Here is a 19,493-nt window from a genome sequence, read left to right as displayed (position 1 = left end):
TGGGAGTGCATCTCTACCGTAAGGCTCTAATTCCATCACTGTGCTCTTGGCTGGGTAAGCCTCATGGACGTGTGGTCCTTGGGAAGGACAGTGCCCAGGAGGATGCAGAGGAGCAGCCCACCTGGCCTCAACCGCATCTCCAAACACAGCCAACACCAGATGCTCCAGCAGAATGAAGAGTCACCCTGTAACATGCCTAATTACACAGCTCTCCTCCTGCAGGTACAAAGGAGTTTTATTTAAAGACACATTTGCCATGCCCTGAAGGGCAAGAGCAGATCAAACATGAAAAAGTTGTTTTTTTCAGCTACCATAACTGCAGGTTTCGTTCTAAAGTCACACTAGGAAAGAAAAAGGCAATCAAATTTTTTGAAACGTCTCCAGCTCCCTTCCCTGCTTGCATTCTGCATCAGCAGCTTCTACTGTTAATTACTTCTTCTAATTACCGTTGCCTTGCACCATGCTTAAACTGGCTACGTTCAGCTGGGTACTGAATTTAAACAAGTATCCCATTGCTGAAGTCCTACCATTTGCACCCCTTCAGGAAAGGCTGGGGGTGGAGTGGAAGGGGAGGGAAAGTAAGTTATTTTTAAGTTATTGTAAGTTATTTTTTTGTACAAAAAGTGGCCTAATGAATGGAGCGTGCCACTGGAAAAGGGTTAGTGGGTCTCCAGAGGGCCGTACTTTGAGCTCTCTCGCTTGTATCTGTAGCACCAATTAACGAACTCCAGAACACAAGGACCTGGAAATCTCATATAATAAAGGGAAACAGCAAAGCACAGGTTTGAACCCTGCTGAAGCATGGCAGCTAAATCCTGTTATTCTTCTGAAGAGGCCACTTCGTCTTCATCTGACCCTCTGGCAACCTTTGCTGCAGACCTTGGTGGGGGCCAGCTTTAACAAGGAACATTTTCTGGGAGGGGCCCTCTGAACAAAGGAGATTTTCTACAAGGTTGCAAAGCTTCTACAGCTTTAACCATGGAGGTACTGCCCTGCCACAGCCAGACCAACCTTTGGCAACACAGACCTTGTGAAACTCGAGGGGGGTAGGGGACATGATTTCCTGCATCTCCTTCTCAATCTTCTTCATGTCCAGGTTCCTCTCGTTCTTCTTGGCAGGGGAGCTGCTGCCCTCCGTCTGTCCGTCATCACAGCTGGAGTTAGCTTTCCTCAACGGGCTCAGTCCCGATGGGTTGACAGAGTCCAGGAGCAGCTTGCTGCCTTCTAGGCCCAGGTTGTGCACGCTCCCTGTCATGATGGATGCCTGCAGGGCAAGGGCACAAAGTCACTGCTGAGCCAGCAGCAGGAGGAGGGGGACCACGGGCAACAAAAGCGGCACAGACAACAACGGGGGGCACCATTGTTCTCACTGATCAGAAAATAAGTACCGAGAAGCTCTTTCAGTTAGCCATAAAAGCCATTTTCAGACCTCAGGAGCCTGCTGCCAGGTCTATCGCTGACCTGCTGGGTGGTCGCCACCTCCACCCCAACATGGAGCTTTACCTCAGAAGGAAGCATTTGTGAAGCATCTCCTTACTTTTTGATGACCCCTTCTACACAAACAGGGCCAGGCAGACCTCATATCTTGTGCAGGAACCTTCTTGGTAGTCAAGAAGGATGAACATCCCGATCTCAGCGGGGTCCCAGAGGACGCAGTGTCTGCCTGGCTCTCCAGCCTACCCCTGCAGGCTGCAGCTCACCATCAGCATTGCAGAGTGCTGGCAATGGCCCAGGGAAGTCAATACCTTGGACTCCACTGAGGCCAATTCAGCAGAGAAATTAGGATTTTATCTGTCAGTAAATGGGAGCTGTCACTGAGCAAAACTGAGTTAAAAATATGAAATTAAGTAGTATTTAAGCCTGGTCATCCTTGATAGCATACATTAAAAGATGCCCCTAAGTAGATTCTATTATATTTGGCAATGCTTTTCACTAACGAGATTACATTGATCAAAGCTAACGAAGGAGTCAAGAATCCAGTCTGTGGAACCTCAACTGGCTCCAGGTCACAGAGTCCATTTAAATGGCATAATGAAAACTGTCATTTCAAAGTTCAGGCTCCAAGGGTCTGCAGTCCCATTAAATGTCAAAAGGTAGAAGAAAGAAAAGGAAAGGTAGGGAGCAGATAGCAAAATTCTGCAATGCTAAACATGCCAAGTCAAAGAGCAATTGCTTCTGTGCACGGGGGAAATATCATCTGACTAAATCTCTAATCAAGGCCCTCCAGCTCTTCGCTCCAAGCTGGAACAAAAGCAGATAAAGCAAATTCTGGTGGTAGTATGAAAATGCCAGCACTACCCACGTTATCCCAAATAGGGACAGATAAAATACAGAAAACTTTTTAGCTTTGCACTTTTCAGGTCTTCACACAAAAATTACCTAATCAGCTTGAGTTTGGACAAAACTCAAATACCTGCTACATGCTGGAAGGACATTGACTTACCACATACTTGAAACGCAGATTAACAAACAGAGGTACGGCCAACCAGGGTACTTTTGTTCACTGACCTCGGGCAGCTTCAACACCCCCCAGGACACTGCGCCATGCCGTACCAACACCAGCATTGCAGAGTCAGTGAGGAGAACAGAAAGGTCTGTGCACGTTGTGCTACTGTCCTCCCTCATGCACTGCAAATACCGTAACCAGGCAGTACCCAACAGCATTCAACTCCTTCCTGTCTTCAAGGTATTTAACTACTCCTTGCAGCATCATAAGCAATTTGCTAGGTGCTTTGGGTTAAGTGCAAGCAGCAGAAAGGGCAATTCTGGACTTCTCCAGCCTGTGGCTGTCTCACACTATTTTTCTCCATGTCTTGGCTGCCCTCAAAGCAAAGCAGGGACACATGCTCCACTAGACATACTGGAAAAAGCCTGTTTCTACCCATATCCCATAGTCTGGAAGTGGATTGCTACTGTGTCTGAACCTGTTTCCAGGCTATCCTGGGTCATCTTGCATAAGTCTTATTCTTTTTCAAATGTGGAGCATGAAGGGTCAAATCTTCAAAAAAATTAAAAAAAAAAAAAAAAAATATCTGTGACTGTCATAAAACCACAGGAGGTCAAGAGCTGAGTCTTAGAAACCTGCAATATAGCAAAAGCCCCAGTGAGCACTGCACATCCTACACCATGCCTCAGGAACAACGGGCACATGGAGAGGGAGGAACAGATCAGTGGTACTTTGGATTCGATAAAAGGAGAGTTGAAACCCGTCAGACTTCTGCTAAAAACACAGCACTTTCCTTTTCTCCCCAGAACTTTCCAAAATATTCCAGAAATGTGTTAAATACACCAAAACCCTAAAGGTGCTCAGCTTTTTGTAAAGTTTCTTTAAATTTTTAAAAACATTGCTATAACTGTCAAAGTTTCAATCCCTTAAAACAGCATGAACCAAAAGCCCACACGTCTCTGCACCATGGATCCCTGGAAAAGGAAAAGGATCGGGCAGAAAGATATTTTCTCTATCCTAGCATTTCACAGTAGTCCAACAAATCCCTTCTTTTACATTTAGATGCCAACCATTGTGCAGAACAGAAACATCTATGCGTCATTTCAGAGGGATACTTTCTCTTAAGCAGTCAACTACAGTTCAGAAAGGTTGATAGCGGCTGCCTAAGCTCATTTCTAAATACATTCAGGTCCAGGAAATAAGTGATCAAGGGAAGAAGTTGTAGTTTGGGGAGGCTGGGGGTTTGGGGTTTTGTGTGTTGGGTTTTTTTTTAAGTCAGCATTTTCTTAAGCAGTTAAGATAACAAATACACCATTTCGTGCTTCAGCACAATAAATTTAATTGAGATTTCCTCCCCCATTTACAGTTGCTAAGGATCAAGGAGGAAAGAACAATTAGTAAGTCCCTTGTCACCATATAGACGAAAACAGGACTTTCCTTTTCCACCTCCAATTAATTCAGAAATTGCCTTTTTTGTCTGAAGCCTAAGCAATATACAATTGTGCATAAAACCAGTCCCATTGGGGGTGATGGAGGGCATGACCCAGTGAGCTCTCCCCACTCCTTTGCACCCAGAAGGCAAGGGGACAGATGAGCTCATGGGGTCCCGCTCTTTCTTTTGGGCTGCGGGAGCTGAATCGGGGAGGGGAGCAGCACGGGCCCCATCCTGCCAGGCAGGTTTGCTTCCCGCTGCTCAACAGTCTCGAGGGAGGCTTTTATTTGCATCCCACAGCTTAGAAATCCAGGCTCCTCATCCTATAACCGGACACAATAACATGACCTCCAAAGCATTTTGGATAAAGAAAAGAGAAAGTGGTTTGTGAAGAGAGGAAACACCTTTATTTCTGCAGGAAGCAATTACTTTCTCAGATTTTTCCATGGGGAAGGCTGGCTGAAAAGCTTCCAATTACCTATTTCACTGAAACAGTTTCCAGCAGAGTGACAGCTGAATGCAAGATATATGTTGGGCCTGTCTATATTTGAATTAAGCCAAGTCTTCAGTCCCAATGGGGTTTTGGGGGGCTCCTTTTGGTTGGCCTTTAAGTGCTTTGGACAGACAATATCTTTCCAAGAAGAGGGTTTACCGTTTGACAGGGAAGGTTTGCCAACAGCCATGTGAATATTGTTGGTCAGCAACAGTGTGCAAAAAGAGCGTGGAGCTCCTGGTGGGTAAGCCATCAACTTGGGGAAAAAGTGCACACAAGCAACTGCCTAATGAGACACAGTCACCCATTAGCACAAACACTGACACAGATTAAACTTAAACCCTTCTTCACACCGTTGGCAGCACAGGGATGCTATGGGCAACGAACAAATCTGGGGAAACAGTCTGACATTTACGTCAAGAGCAAAACAGTCAGATCAGCAGCAAGTTCAGAAAGTGATTTACCTCAATCTCCCTCAAAAGTTCAGACTGGCCGCATGTTTCCAAATCCTCCAAAGCTTCTCCAAAAACACGCCAAAAACTATCCTCGTGAGTGGTCTCAAGGCCATTTTGGCGGTTGGGGTATCTGTTGTAACGTAGGAACCAAACATTGTCAGCACTCTTCTGCAGCGGGATGAAAGCCGCAAGGCTACAGCAAGTGTCTCACCAGTAAAAGCAGAGACTTGAAGAGTCTTCATATACAAAAGCAAACAATATGAACTTTTCATACAAGAGTCCGAATACGAGACCTCCATGCATTTACTAACGGGGCAAGTGTCCTTCAAAGGAAGAATTAAGTTGGTGTAGTAATGTCAAAGTTCAAAGGGTAAATTAAAAAGTGCCTGTAGGAAGATTGTAGGTTTAGGAAGACGTTTTGGTGAAATAGAGAAGTGAAAGAAAAAAGGATGCATTATGGGTAAACCAGGAGCCTCAGAGACTGTTAGTACAAAGGCTGATGGGATAGAGCTCAGATCTGAGACACAGAACACCTGAGAAGAGAGAGAAAAACACAGAGGGTAACAGACATGGTGAGAAAATGATAAATACATTAGGTATCTATGAGAGTAAAAAATGCAAAGATGTATATAAAAATGATTGCCCTGGGCTGGACAAGCAAACACACACTACAGCCAGCAATATCAACAGTGTCATGTATAACCCATACAAACCGAGTTTCATTTGCTTCGGGATGGCCAGGGAACTGAGCTGTTACTTTCAGGAGGTCTCTTTTTTTTCCTATGTAATAGTCACGGCACTTACAGCAGTGTAAAGATTGCCACCAGTTCTGTCTACCACAGAGAGTAAGGATAGAGAGAACCTCTCTCAAGCTGGTACAAACACATGTTAACGTGAACACCATGTGCGTCTTGCTGGAGGTTCTGCAATTTCCCACCTTGGCAGTTTCAGCATCTCTTACGTCTGACCACAAGCCAGGGTCAATTCTCGGACTTCTAAAGCAAATAGCAGTTAAACATGCTGAAGTCCTCCGAACAAGCCAGAGAAGCAGGTGACACTGGACACTGCTTCTTGAACACCAGACTCTGTGCAAAACGCAGACCGTCAGTGCTCAGCTTAACAGGAGCCTCTTGAAGGAAACTCTCTGCGGTGTTAAATCAAGGTCATGATAAACCCACTAATGTGTCATGGGGAGAGACCCCAAGGGAACAGTGACATTAGAGCAGCCCTAATGCATCTTATCAGGAGCTGCATGGATGAGGTTCCACCTCTGCAACATCTGGCACATTTTGCATGGCTTAATGGTCACCAGCACCACAGATGGGAAGGGATGGTCATCCACCAGAGCCACTTAGCGAAGGCAAAACATTTTAATTGAGTACACGTCAAAGAGAGGTTGGCCTCCATTAAATATATAATGACCCCTTGGGCTATTAATAGAGCTTTTTCCAGATCTCTATTAACGGCAAAGTCTTTAGCACACGCTTTGCTTTTCATCCACTGGTTTAAATGGGAGTCTGTAGCAGGTATAAACTCACACACACATGCTTTTGCTCCTTGTGGGATCATGGCTTGCCTGGAGAGAGCAGTATCTGACATGACTTATTGTATTTTAAATTCACCCCCTACCTTTCATCAGCTTTTAAAGGACAGTAGCCTTTACACCAGGCAGAAAGGTCAAAAAAACACCCAGCAAGACTTTATAAAAACAAACCAAAATTTCCCCCTAAAAAGAATTTTCAGTTCTTTCCCCTTACTCATTTCCTTCCTCTGCTGCCAGGTTCCCAAAGAGACAAGCGTCCCTTCCAGTTACCAGTTTCTTGCCTCTCAGATCAGCAATATAACAAACACATCCAGGACACGGATGAATCAGTACAGGCTCCCACACCACTGGGTCAGCAGGTTTTTCCAGGCTAAAGGCAGCCAGGGTTAGAGACATTTTGTTTTTCTGCCTAATAAAAAGGGCTCAGCAGCATGAACCGTTTCACTTGCACTTTGACATCAGGGCTTGGAGCCCTCATTAGGGACACACGGGTCTTCGAGTGCTCAGATTTGCTAACTTCAGCTGTCGGTGGCCTCGCTGGGAGGGCCACAAGGGATCAACGACCTCCGTGAGCTGGCTCTCGCTGAGAGGCAAAACAAGAACAAAGTCTCCGCTGCTGCCAGCCTTCCTGCCAGTTTGATCATCTTTAAATAGGTGGAAATGGCCATGAGATGTTCTAAGGGTTTTGTTTGGACAAACAAAAGTTAAGGAAAAAAATAAGAAAGAAAAAAAAGAACCAACAGTAACAACACGACACACACAACTGTAGGGACTCTGGAGGATGTCAAGGGGAGGGTTAGTTACGAAGCAACAAGGCTTTTCCACCACGTGTGGCACAGTAAGAGGCAGCCTCTGGCCAGGGCAGATCCAGCAGGATTTTCCCCCGAAGTGAGAGGCAGCTGCAGCCTCCTCCACGGGCTCAGGAGGTGTTGCAGGATTTCTCCCACGTTGGCTGAGCCGGGGGATTAACTTGACCATGTTCACTCAGCATGGCTTTGTTTGTGGTGTTGGCAGGGCCAAAGTGTGGCGGAGAGAGACGTCCAGCCACAGCTTTGGGAGATTTTGACTTGGACACGCAACCTCATACTGGTCCTCCAAGAGCTTTGGTTGGCCTTTTTTGCTTCGTGGCATTGAGCTGTTGTGAAGCTGCATCCTCACTCGAAAAAGTCTGGCCAACACATGCAAGTATAGCCCTGACCATATCTATTTATTATACCTGAACTATGAAAATACTGCAGCCTTTACATGGCAGGAGTATGAGATGTGGTAAGAACCTGTGGTCCATGCAGCTGAGACCGCGTTAACTCCAGACACAAACGTCACCTGGCCATGGCAGAGGTGTCACAGAGCTACACCCAGGGTAACCTGGCAATGTGGAAGGGGTTCAACAGAGCAGGTCTCCACCCCAGCACCCCTCCCCATGGCTGCCCGATGCCGAGATGGGGACATCTCTGGCCGCTCCATCACATTCCCCTGTCCCCTTGTCCCTACGCAGTGACACCCACATTTGCAGACACACCTCCCTGCCTCCTCCCACCCCTTCGTACCTGCTGGGCTTGTCCCAGTCATCTTCACTGAAGCTTCCATCCATGTAGGGGTAGTTTTTCCTGGGGTCCCCTGGAGGGGTGCTACTCTTTTGCCTGCTGTGTCTCCATTCATGTGGATGGAGGGCTATGCCCGCAGCCTGAGGTATGTACGTACCTAGGGAAGGCAAGAGGGAGTGGAGAGAGAGAGAGAGAGAGAGGGTAATACCTGGTCAGAAAACCCAAATGGAATAAGTCATGCTGAGCCAGGAGAGCCTCCTTCCCCAAGTCCCAAACCTGAGGCTGTATGGATTGCATATTGCTTCCATCTCAGTCATCCAAAAGGGGTTGTTCTTCCCATCTCTTCTTGCTTTAACCAAAGCAGCTTCTCAGGATCTTGTCGTAAGGTGCCCCATTTCTCCTCTGCTCCCCCACTGCTGAGTAGTTTTGTGGTGTGGGGCTGGGATCCACAGACGTGGGACTGCATATACCCACAGATGCAGATCCTACCTCCAGCCAGCTGCAACCTGGATTAATGGCTCCTGTTTCCACACTGAACCCCACAGAAATTGTGCTGTTAAAGCAGCCACCTTTAAATACAGCGAGTCCTTCAAAGGGTAAAGAGAAGATGCTGGCAAGCTTCCCTCAGCGTACCCAACCCCATTTGTTTTGAAAGATTTGGAGGCCTAATTTCTATTAGGAAAAAAATAAAATCTTCATTTAGATTGTCAACTGTCTTCAGGACTTAATGGATAGCGTGAAAGAGGTAACAGGATATAGGACAGCAGCAAAGAAACTGCATCCAGAGCAGCCAGAAGCAACAGCCTCCCTTCAACAAGTGTAATGGTGCTGAGGGTACCTGGGGGTGGTCACCAGCTCCAGTGCGCTCAGCAGTGGTAAAGGAGGAAGACCCAGCTCTGATCCTGAGAGCTGCCAGCCAGTTCCTGCAGCCAGCAGAGCCCTCCCATGCCTTCAGGGTCAGCTGGTGCAGGTACAGAAAACTCCTTCAGAGATGTGTGTGAAAGGCAAGGAACAGGAGGAAAAACTCTGCTGGCTTGAGAGAAAGGAAGGCTCATCTGTATCACATTTGATAGGAGATCAATACAGACTGTTAGGATGAAATCAGACAAGTTTCGCTACGTCTGCCCTCATGGACTTTTCTGTACTGCAGCATCTTACTCCAGAGATGCAAATCCATCACTACCAAGTCATAAGATCCCCAGGTCTCAGGAGGAGCTGCCTGGACAGAAACCTTCCAAAACAGAGCATTCCTCAGCAGTGTCAGTGCCATCTGCAGTGGAAATAAATCTCCCAAGTCCCCTGCCCACCTCCTGCTGCCCGTTCAACGTTTCGGAGAAATCCTCACAGCCTTTCCAAGAGACATCTTATGCTTCCATCACACACTGTGCCAAGCGAACAGGAAGAGGTAATGGAGAAACACATAATTAAGGGAGACTTGACCTCCCAAACAGCTAAGGGCACTGGAAATACCCAAAGACAACGCCAGCACTTTCTTTGAAAATGCCAAGGCCTGTTATTTCACTTAGCTGAGTGTTTCCTCTGTGTGTTTTTAAAGGTTAGACTGCTCTGGAGAGAGCCCTAGAAAAGCGCTTGCCAATATCTTACAGCAGTCAGGAGCATTCACTGCCTGCCAGAGCAGAACAAGTTCCCTGGATGCAGGTCCCTGCAGCGGGTGGGCAGCAGGTTTGGGCTGGCCGCAGGGGACCGGGCACTGCCAGGGTCTGTGTGCAGAGCTGTCACTTGGGTGCCACCGGTTTCACCTCCTCCTTCCAGGGAGATGGGCTGGATCCCTGGGATTCAGAGCCACCTGGTGGCATGTTCCCACCAGGCCCAGCACAGCTCCCTTGCCCAAATCCTTCCTTGAGCGGTTTCCAAAAGCTGTGGATGAACCTAAAACCTACAAGGCTGCAGAGCCCAACCTACAGTTCTCCATTTGGGGTGTAAAGCCCAGTCTCTGGGCTCTGTGTGTCCCAGGTCTCCCTCCATCCTGCCTTCCCTGCCCAACCCTTGGGTAACCCTGCATGTCCTTCTCCCTACCCTCCAGCATCCCTCTCCCAGCCAGCACCAGCACACCACCATGCAGCCAAATGCAATTACCAGGGATGAGGAGAGAGCCCCTGAAGCAAAGCTGCAGTCTGTGGATGTTGGGCAACTTGGCATCAGCCCCGCTCCCTGGGGCTCTGTGCTCAATTACTCGTTCTCAATTTACCGGTAAAAGCAATCACTTTGCTAAATCCAGTGTCCAACTTGTGTTAACATTCAATTAGATGGAGAAGGATTGCAGCATTATGAAGGCCAGGGGATTCCTCCTTAACAAAGCCTCCAGCCCCAATTGTACTCCCAAATTAAGACTTCAGACCAACGGAGGCTGAAGGAAGACGCAGGCTTGGTGGAAGACACCTCCACGGTGCTGTCCTTTGAGCTTTGCCAAGTCAGAGCACAGTGAGCACAGGCACGCACCTTGCTCAGCACATTGAAGGTGCTTTGCAACAGCACTCCTGCAGCATCCCTCCCTGCTTTGACATTCTGTTCCAGACAGCAGTCTTTTCACCAATTTCCTTTTGCGGAGGTGATTCAGAGTTTTGTTTTGTTTCAACATGGGCTCATACTAGCTTACATCACTAAATCTGAACTGGAATAACTATTTTCCAGTGCTTTTCTCCAAGTAAAAATCTATTCCCATGACTAGAGCATCCTCCATCCCAATTCCATACGTCTGCCAGAAGCCACAGCTGAATAAACCTGGCCTCAAAGACATGTGTTCATCTGATTGCTCACTGGAGAGTTAGAGATACTTTCTTGTAGTATTACCTTAATTATTTTGTTAAGCGAGTGCTTCTAGTCACAAGACATTCTTGTGGATTTTAAAACATCCTGAAGAGGATTAATATGTCCTACATGGCCTCTCTGGAGAATTAAAAGTGAGCTATGGACCAAATACTCTGTAAGATATATGGCCAGTGAATACTTCCTCTGATTATGTGAATTATAAAGTGCTGTAATGGTTTTGAAAATGCTGTGAACAGTATGATGCCATGTAAGCCAGAAGAAATGTGCCAATAAAAACCTAAAACAGATACATCAACTCAGAGCACCACATGAGTGCATTTTAAAACACATTTTGTTCCTTGCTGGAAGCGAGAAGCCACGCAAATGTGGTCAGACCACAGGCTTCGGCTCATGTTCAGTCTCCAGACAGGTTCAGAGGCTCTGCCTATCTTCACCTTGGCCCAGAGACCCCTAAGAAAAGACAACCCTGGCTTACCTTGGCTTCCATACCCGGCATCAATGCCAGAGCCATCCCAGGATTCCATAGCACTGTCCACGCTAGGAATTGTGGTGGAGTATATCTCAGACAGCTTGCTAGTTTTCTGGGAGTCAGTCAGTTCATCTTCTGGGTCACTCACTTCGTTTATACTCCCCGACTTCTTGGGATAGGATTCTGAAACCAGAACATGCTGCTTTAGCAGGCACAAAGAGCAAACCTCGGGGAAAGGCTTATGCTGACATGGGAGCAAGCCCAGGTACTGGAAGTCTTTTGAAGTACCTCTTTAGCTCTTCAAAAGTAGCTAAGAAAGGCCTGTGTGATGCAGTTGAAAGAATTTAATGCAGTACTCCTGGCTCAAGCTGAATCAAGAGAAAATACCTTTCTGAATTTTTAGCACATAGAATATAAGGAGCAACCATGGGGATTTGAGGATTCACAAATATGAGAGAGTTGCGACCTAATCTCACTTCACAGGTGCACCTTCTTGTGCCTTTGGAAGCTTCCTCCAAGCAGCCCTGTCCAGAGAAGTGTTGGCCTCTGCAAGCAATAGCCTGTAGCTCCTCTGGTCTCAAAGGACCTGCTTTTTACTCAGAGCAGCAACTGGTCAGGGTGCTGGCTGCAAACTTTCTGTTACAAGCAGATGTTTTAATGAGATTCCAATGACAACGCAACCTGGTCCTAAACCAGCGCAGCTGAAGTTATAGCCCCCTTCCAAGATTGTACAACCTCGTATCAATTCAAGGCTAATCACCACCTCTCCAGAGTCTCCCATGCAGTCTCACGACAACGGTGGAATTCCTGGGCCTGGTATTTTGAGGCTGAATTTCCCCGATTAGTGATTGGAAAATGGAAAGCTGAATGTGGATGATGAAGCTCAGACCTTCCCTTTCATTATTTTAGTAATAATAGGCCCCTATTATCATTATATCAATTTCCCTTTCAGGCAAAAGCTATGCAAGGAATGGCTTCTCAGCACAAGCATTTCTTTGTACTGAATATTTTGAAGTCCTCGTTGATTAGATATCCTGTTAGCCATCCACACCCTGGATCTCTGACTTGCAGAGGCTGGGATAAAAAGCCCTCTGAAAGTCTGCATTTGTCAATGAGGACAGATTATTTTACGAAACAAAGCCCAGTGTCCTGAAAGTCCCTATTTTCCAAGCATTCAGAAGATTGCTTACCATGATTAACTCAAGATTACCTTGAAATTTCAATTACACCTGCTTCATTCTCAGAATGATTAACGAGTCTCCAACTGGCACTTGCATGTCAATTATTTCAGCAAGTGGCTGTGACAATGCTAAGTGTCAGCAGCAGGAAAAAGAGTATTTCAGACCAAGGATCAAGACACTTGGCTGCAGGGAACAAGACTGGGGTTTCTTGAAGAGGAATCAATTCCCCAGTTATACCTCTACTTGCTAAGTCCCCAGTCCCTGCCTGGCCTTCCTGTATTTGTAAAATAGGTGCATTGCCACACATCTGCAAACTGCTTTGATGTCTACAGAAGTGCCATGTTTAAGAGTGATGCTACTTTTTCAGATGCAGGACAGAGATGCCATGGGCCACACTTGCTTGGAAGAGCTTCATCACTTGATTTCTTCTAATTCCCACAGCACTGTGGGCTATTGGCTGGGTAGGTCCAGCTAAATCTAGAGACTGCAGAAGCATGACACAAAAAAAGATAGAAAATATCGGGTGTGGGGAGAGACAGAAATGCAGCCAGAATGCACCCACTACTTTCTGAACTTGATTAAAAAGCCTCTGGCTGTGATTATGCAGTTAGGGAGAAAAGTTTGCATGTTCCTTGGTTTCACCAATCGCTCCTCTGTCCCCCCAAAAAGTGGCCTGCCTGTATTAAGTATGCTTCTGCTCTGCCAAGAAGAGCAGCATCAAAACCACAGGGAGCTTGGCAGGGAAATGAGAAGGGGATTCCTAGAGTGAAGGTAGACCTTAGGACCCCAAGCCAGGAAAAGGGGCATAAAAGATTTATTACCAATCACTTTCAGAAAGTTGAATTAAAGGTGGTGAGTTTTTTTCATGGGTTCTATCAGCTCAGAGTCCCCTTGCTCATTTTAGGGTGTTATATTTTAAAAAAGCCCTGCACTCTTCTACTTTTACAAGCAACTTCTGCTTCGCTTTTGTGTGAAACACCCACACAGACAGGGAATGGCACCAATGGCACAAGATGTCAATCTGAAAAAAAATTATCACCAATAAACCTGCTGTCTTATCTCTTCCCAGTACCACAGAGAGCCCCTGGGTTGCCTTTTTTTTCATCTGTGAGTCAGAAGTTCAAAAAACACTTCCTTTTCCCTCTGTCCCCAGCCATGCCCCTGACCACACTGCCTCATCTCACCTTCCACAACACATGAAGGAAAACCCGCGGCATTACCTACTCCATCACCCGGGCTCCCTGCTGGGGCGCACCTTTGCCCTCCCACCCCAAACCAGTCTCCCCAACTCACTCTCCGTCTGCTTCTTGATCTTCAGAGTGACCGTCTCTCCTGCCATCTGCAGCAGGTGAATGGCTTCGCTCAGCGGTTTGCCCTTGAGGCTCACGTTATTAATCGCTAATATCCGGTCACCGATGTGGATGGCTCCAGTTCTGGAGAGAAAAGGTGCTGTTAGAAACTTCAGAGAAGCAATTTGCCTCTGTGAGACAGGCCATTAAGTTGTCGCTTGAAGCAATAGCGTATTAACTCTCAGCACTTTCAAATACGTCTTGGTTTCCCCTTGCTATGCTGTATACCCATGATTTCCTCTTCATCACCACTGCCAGGAATCTGGGTCATCCCCCCATCTTCCACCTGTGCATATACATATAAGTAAGTACAAGAACATACGCACTCCTTGGATCTCAGGCCCCTTGGTAACTGGGACTGCAGACCAACTTACAGTCAAAATTCTTCAAAGCAAGGGGGTCTACATATAAAAAGCACAAGCATTTCCAGTGTGTGATGTCCACCGGTTGTCACACATGGAACTGAAGGGTGCGTTCACACTGATGGAAAGAAAGGATGAGACAAACCTAGAAACCTGCTGAAAAAAAATACAAAACCAAAATGGCCCAACAGACACAGGTTGTGCGTGTAAGCATAAGCTGAACCAGTTGCAGATCAACTCATGATATGTTTAAAGCTCAGCCCTACACAGCTACACCACTGTGACTTTCTCCATCAGGACCAGCACGCTAGAAGAGGTTACTGTGTTTTATTGCACAGCCACGTTCCAGCACTGGCTTCTGCTCTCAGCTAAATAAATCCTCAGGCTTCAGCAACAGCCAGGAACAAACTAACAAGTCACAGCAATTCTCCCCCTTCTCCTCCATCCTTCTCCTCTGTGTCTGCCCACAGACAGGGGCTCACTTTACCTCTCCCGGTGTTTGTTGCAGCTCCGGGAAGAGCAGGCAGGACAAGGACAGGATGTGTCCATCGCCAGAGCTGGCTGCCAAGGCAGGAGCTTGCCCTTGCCACTGGCTGGACCGATCTAACCACGCTCACGCTCCGGCTCCCTAATGCCAGCAAGTGAGAGCAGCAATCCTCTCCTCCTCCAGCAGTGCCATAAGGTTTGGCTATCAGGAACCTGTGAGATCGAGCCAGGAGGAGATGCAAATCTGGACTGCAATATCTTTTTGTCCACGGCAACGTGGCTCTCTCAAGTTACATCTCCAAATTGGACTGCTGCTCCTGCAGAATTGGAATTTGATATACTGTTGCAGGCAAAACAGCTATTTGTCTTTCCCTAAAACATGAAACTTCTGTAGACACACTGCTGTGAAACATCTACTGTAAGTACATCAAATTGGGAAATGTAGCCAAACAGCAGGCAGGACTGTTTGGTCTGCTGCTTCTGCTAAGATACTTGGACAGTGCCATGACGGTCCCAGGCAGCCACTAGATGTCCGTCTTGTCCCATCCAAATCAGCCTGAAAAAGCCCTCAAGGAAAATCTGCGCATTCAAATAAATAACAGATCAAACCGGAACCCCAGTATTTGTCTTAAAAGTTTCATCTACGTAGTCAAAAAAAATCAAGCTTTACGGCTGGCAGTTTAAAGGCGATCCTTCGCTCGCTGCAGTGGTTCAGCATTTGAGGGCCTCCTGCTTTAGCCCTGAACCCAGCATGAGGATGCATATCCTATCCAAGACACTAGCCAAACCTCTGAACAGCGTGACTGCTCTGCAGAAACTGTGAAAGTCCCTCAGCAGGGAAAAATACAGAAACCATTAAAGGGAAAGGTCACGTTCAGCCAGGTGGTTTTCTTCAAGGGGGGAAAAGCAAATCAAAGTCCAGTCCTCTCATCTGTCCATCTCCAGGCACCCCTGTGAGGACAAGCAGAGAGAAGCCAAGCAGGAGCGACAGAGAAAGCTGTTTCTAGCTAATGACCCTTGTACCTCTCCATTATCACCAATAGTACTAAATTCAACTCAAACACAAACCAGCCCAAGGAGCTGCATCCTCCATGTCCCTTCTTGCCCACAGGACACACGCAAGAGCAGAATTGAGCAACAGGTAGGTTGCAAGGTGTAAAAGGGGCTGCAGGCACTATCCAGCAAGCACTGGAGAAGAGGTGCCTGCATGCACGTGGTAGAGATTTACTTGGCACATGGGCAGGGCCACCATCCCTTCTGCCCCCTGCCAACATGGGTTGGTGCTGAGCACTCCTGGACAAAACCCTCCTGCAGCCACCCCCATCTACTTGACCAGGTGGCACTAGAGGAGGCTGGTCAGGCACTTTAAAATGCCAGCGCTAGCCCAAAATTGCTCTTGGAGAACCATTACACCTCAACCAGAATTGAACAGAAGAAGGAAAACAAGTCCCATGACCCAGGCTAAAGCCACCTGCAGGCACTGAAGGAGGGGAAACAGAGACTAACATGGGAGAGAGCCACCACTCGACACCAACCCAACAGCCTGAGCTGCCTCTGTAGGTTTCTATAAGATCAGACACATACAAGGAGAAAAATGTTCAAGGTCAAGATAAAACCCAAGTCACCTGAATCTGGAGCCTTTTCAGCTTAGACAGCCTGTCACCTGCTGTGGCAGACGTGTGACAGATCCTAGAGGACACCCTGCCTTCTCCATCACCGAGTGAGCAGCAGCACAGACCTTCACTCGTGCCTCTACAAGAGAGGCCGGCACGTTCCCGTTATCAGATGCTGGGATCTGGTCCACCCAGTGCCAGCGCTGCTGAAACATGTCCTGTACCCCAGCAAAAGCCAGGCACAGATTTGGGTTTAAATCCCTGTCCTTCAGAAACCTGTCCCACCCTTCAGAGCCTGGCTAAGGGCGCCTGTGGCACAGGGAAGGGTAGTGACAGCAGGAAAAGGACAATTTAGGATAACACTAGGACCACCCTCTTCCCTTGACAAGGTCAAGCCACTCCCTTCTGTTAGTCCCAGGAGAAAAAAAATGCACCTTTCCTGCAGGCAGCCTTCATCTCAGCATCCCTCGCCCTTCCCACAGGGGAGCCAAGGTTACCCAGAGAAATCCCCGTGCTGCTCTGTCCCCATGCCGCTCCTCTGCACAGGCACTGTTATTTGTTAGTCAGCTACAGTGAACATGCTGAACAGCTCCATCACTCTTCTCAAAAGACTTTTCATTCCTTACTGCCTGCCAGCTCCTGATCAAAATTCAATAGTACCGCAGCACTTGCCTGCACTACGTTTCTCTGTGGAGCAGTCACTGATGTGTATCCGAGTTTGAAGGAGGAACAGCCATGGCATTGCAAAGGGAACTGAGAGCAACAAGGGTACGAGACTGTCTTCTAACACCTGACAGCATCTGGGCTTTTTGTCCTTAACCTCTCTCACGCTGGGCTGCAGGTACAGTGCAGAACTGCTATGCAGAAAAGCCTTGGATACTCTGTGGCTATTATTTTCTAGGGAAAAAGACTGAATCCTACAGTGGCAGGCCATGATATAAATTCCCCGAAGAGAAAAAAACACTAATGACTAAGTCTATCCATCTTCCTTATTTCTTGGGAGACACTGATGTTCTGCTTTCGGTACCAGAGGGAAGCAATGGAAATGTGCAGCAGCATGCGTGCTAAGAGCTCAAGGATCCCAATGCAGAAAGAGGCACTGAGCTGTTTTACAGTTCAGCTAAGAGGGAATGTGGCCTTGAAACAGAAAGAACCAAAAGGCCAGATCTGCAGTCAAACCTCCCCAAGGTCTAGCACTTTACACCTATTTGTTCAGGGTTTTTTTGCTGCTGTTCTGCCTATCAGGCAGCACAGGGTAAAACAACCCTATGAGAAGCGTGAGTCAGGGCTGCTGAAATGATCTATTTACAAGTCACAGCTACCGTATAGACTGATTAATTAAGATACACTGTATGACTCAGTTCCACCTTATATTCTAAGCAATGTCCTGATCCTTTAAATCCTACGCATGCACATATATTCAGACACAGGCACACATACAGTCAACCTCCCTAGTTGCCGAAGGTAAATCTGTGCCTACGTTTATGCAGTATAAATGTCTGCTGCTTGCGGCATGCCAGCCTTGCACTGAGATACCGCCACATGTAACAGACTAAGCAACCAGCAAGGATGGGTCAGAAGAACCCCTGGGATCTGTGGTTTCAGCAGGACACACCACTGTCATGGCCGTAAGCTGTAGTTTAGCAATAGGTGAGTCCTGGACAGGAGTTTACAGTGGTTTTGTGGGCAGGCTAGGCACTCTCCCCATGCAAGATGTGCATGGGAAATCACAGACCAGGAAGCACGTCTGTGGAAGAGGGGCAGATAAACACATGTTCCTGGCTGCTGACTCACTGGATCTGACTTTTCCAGAAGTGCCCTGCTCTGAGCCTCTCTCATTGCCCTAACAGCACAGTCCCAACCACCCTGCTTCATAGCGCTTGGTACCGTCATAGCACCTTTCCTTTTTAGCAGACTAAAACACCTAAGAAAAGTTTATGACAGCAGAGGAAACTTGGCGAAGTTCAAGAACTCTTCCCACATCAATTCAATGCCTCTGCCCCCAAAACCTCACCTTTCTGCCAGCCCTCGTTTAGTCAAGCCTGAAATGACGATAGGATCGAAAGGTTCCTCCGTCCCGGAGATGGTTATTCCCAAGGGACCGCCATATCGCTTCAGTTCCACTGTGTAGATAATAGCACCGGTTGTCTCCTGCTCATCTGAAAGAGAAAACAGGAATGCTGAAATTTTTAGTTAGCCATATGAAAGAGGTCATAGGAAAGACTTGCAGCATTTGGAAGCAAAAGCCTGAGGTCTTCAGCCATGCTCGTACCAAATAGGATTTTAACCTTCCACGCTCCATTTAAGGGCAGAATAACAAAAATAGACTATAATCAATTGGAAAGTGGTGACCGGACAGGCAGCAGCCCTTATCTTTGTTAGTTTGCACTGCCTATTGGGAAATGTCATTACAGTGGACAGGCACCAGTTTGCATCAGGATTTCTGTACCAGAGTTATCTTCATCCTTCCTAATCTTCAATTTGACCAGGTCTTCACACTGCCTTAAAATCTGCACAGCATCCTCCATTGAGCAATTGTCGAGTCGGATGTTATCAATGGCTAACAGCTTGTCTCCTGGCTCCAAGGTGCCAGTTCTATGTGGAAAGGAAAAGAAAACTTACTTAAAGTACATTTGTATTTGCCTTTCAGATCCCACCACTCATTCAGTCCTGTGGTGGCAATGACAATATTAACTTCTTGCTGTCCTTGATCTTTTCTGGTAAACAACCATGTACGGAGTCTGGGACAATTGTAACTTAAAGAGAGGAAGTTTGTGTAGAGTGTGCATCAAGACAGAACAAGGCAGGAAGATTAGATATACAGCCTGGGTAACCTACAGCACTGAAAAATGCCTCATGTTTAACTGACAGATATTCTACCTTTTATGGAAACTCCTGTATAAGCACTCTAGAAACGAGCCCTCCAGCAGCACTAAATTCCTCTGAAAGCCTGGCTGTAAGGTACTGGGATCGGAGGTGAAGTCAATAAATGCTGAGTTATTTGCACAGTTCTCCACCAGTGCCCACAATTCACTCACTCTGTTCACCTGAGCAGGAACTGAGACATGGCAAACTACCTGATGAGACATAGCACCTTATGGGATATATGAAGCCCTTTACCACATGCTCTTAAATGCTAAACATCTATTTCCTATAGGGTCAGCAGACATCTGAATTGGTGCCCTGGCCACCTTCTCCACTAGCTCAACTCTACTTCAATACAGACAGTTTTTATTGCAAACCCTACTGTGGTCTCAGACAAACCTCTAGGTTTGAGATCTCCTCGGACGCTGGCAAAATCCAGACCCAAGTACTACTGCTTGGGTTTCA

General features: G+C 47.1%; 1 protein-coding gene across 4 annotated transcripts in view; it reads right to left on the bottom strand.

Moving 5' to 3' along the window:
* The window catches only part of GRIP2 (glutamate receptor interacting protein 2), a 291,938-nt gene that overhangs the window by 5,590 nt on the left and 266,855 nt on the right, over positions 1-19,493 (bottom strand). For all 4 annotated transcript variants that reach the window (XM_069812126.1, XM_069812125.1, XM_069812127.1 and 1 more), the window contains 7 exons: positions 18,613-18,758; positions 18,178-18,322; positions 13,647-13,786; positions 11,179-11,355; positions 7,917-8,070; positions 4,836-4,956; positions 1,028-1,264 (listed from right to left, as the gene is read on the bottom strand). In XM_069812126.1, coding sequence (XP_069668227.1) covers positions 1,028-1,264; positions 4,836-4,956; positions 7,917-8,070; positions 11,179-11,355; positions 13,647-13,786; positions 18,178-18,322; positions 18,613-18,758 — 1,120 coding nt within the window. The remainder of the gene's footprint in view (positions 1-1,027; positions 1,265-4,835; positions 4,957-7,916; positions 8,071-11,178; positions 11,356-13,646; positions 13,787-18,177; positions 18,323-18,612; positions 18,759-19,493) is intronic.

This window comes from Haliaeetus albicilla, chromosome 24 (assembly GCF_947461875.1).
Source record: "Haliaeetus albicilla chromosome 24, bHalAlb1.1, whole genome shotgun sequence".
NCBI lineage: Eukaryota > Metazoa > Chordata > Aves > Accipitriformes > Accipitridae > Haliaeetus > Haliaeetus albicilla.
This window is presented reverse-complemented; position numbering and strand designations above follow the sequence as displayed.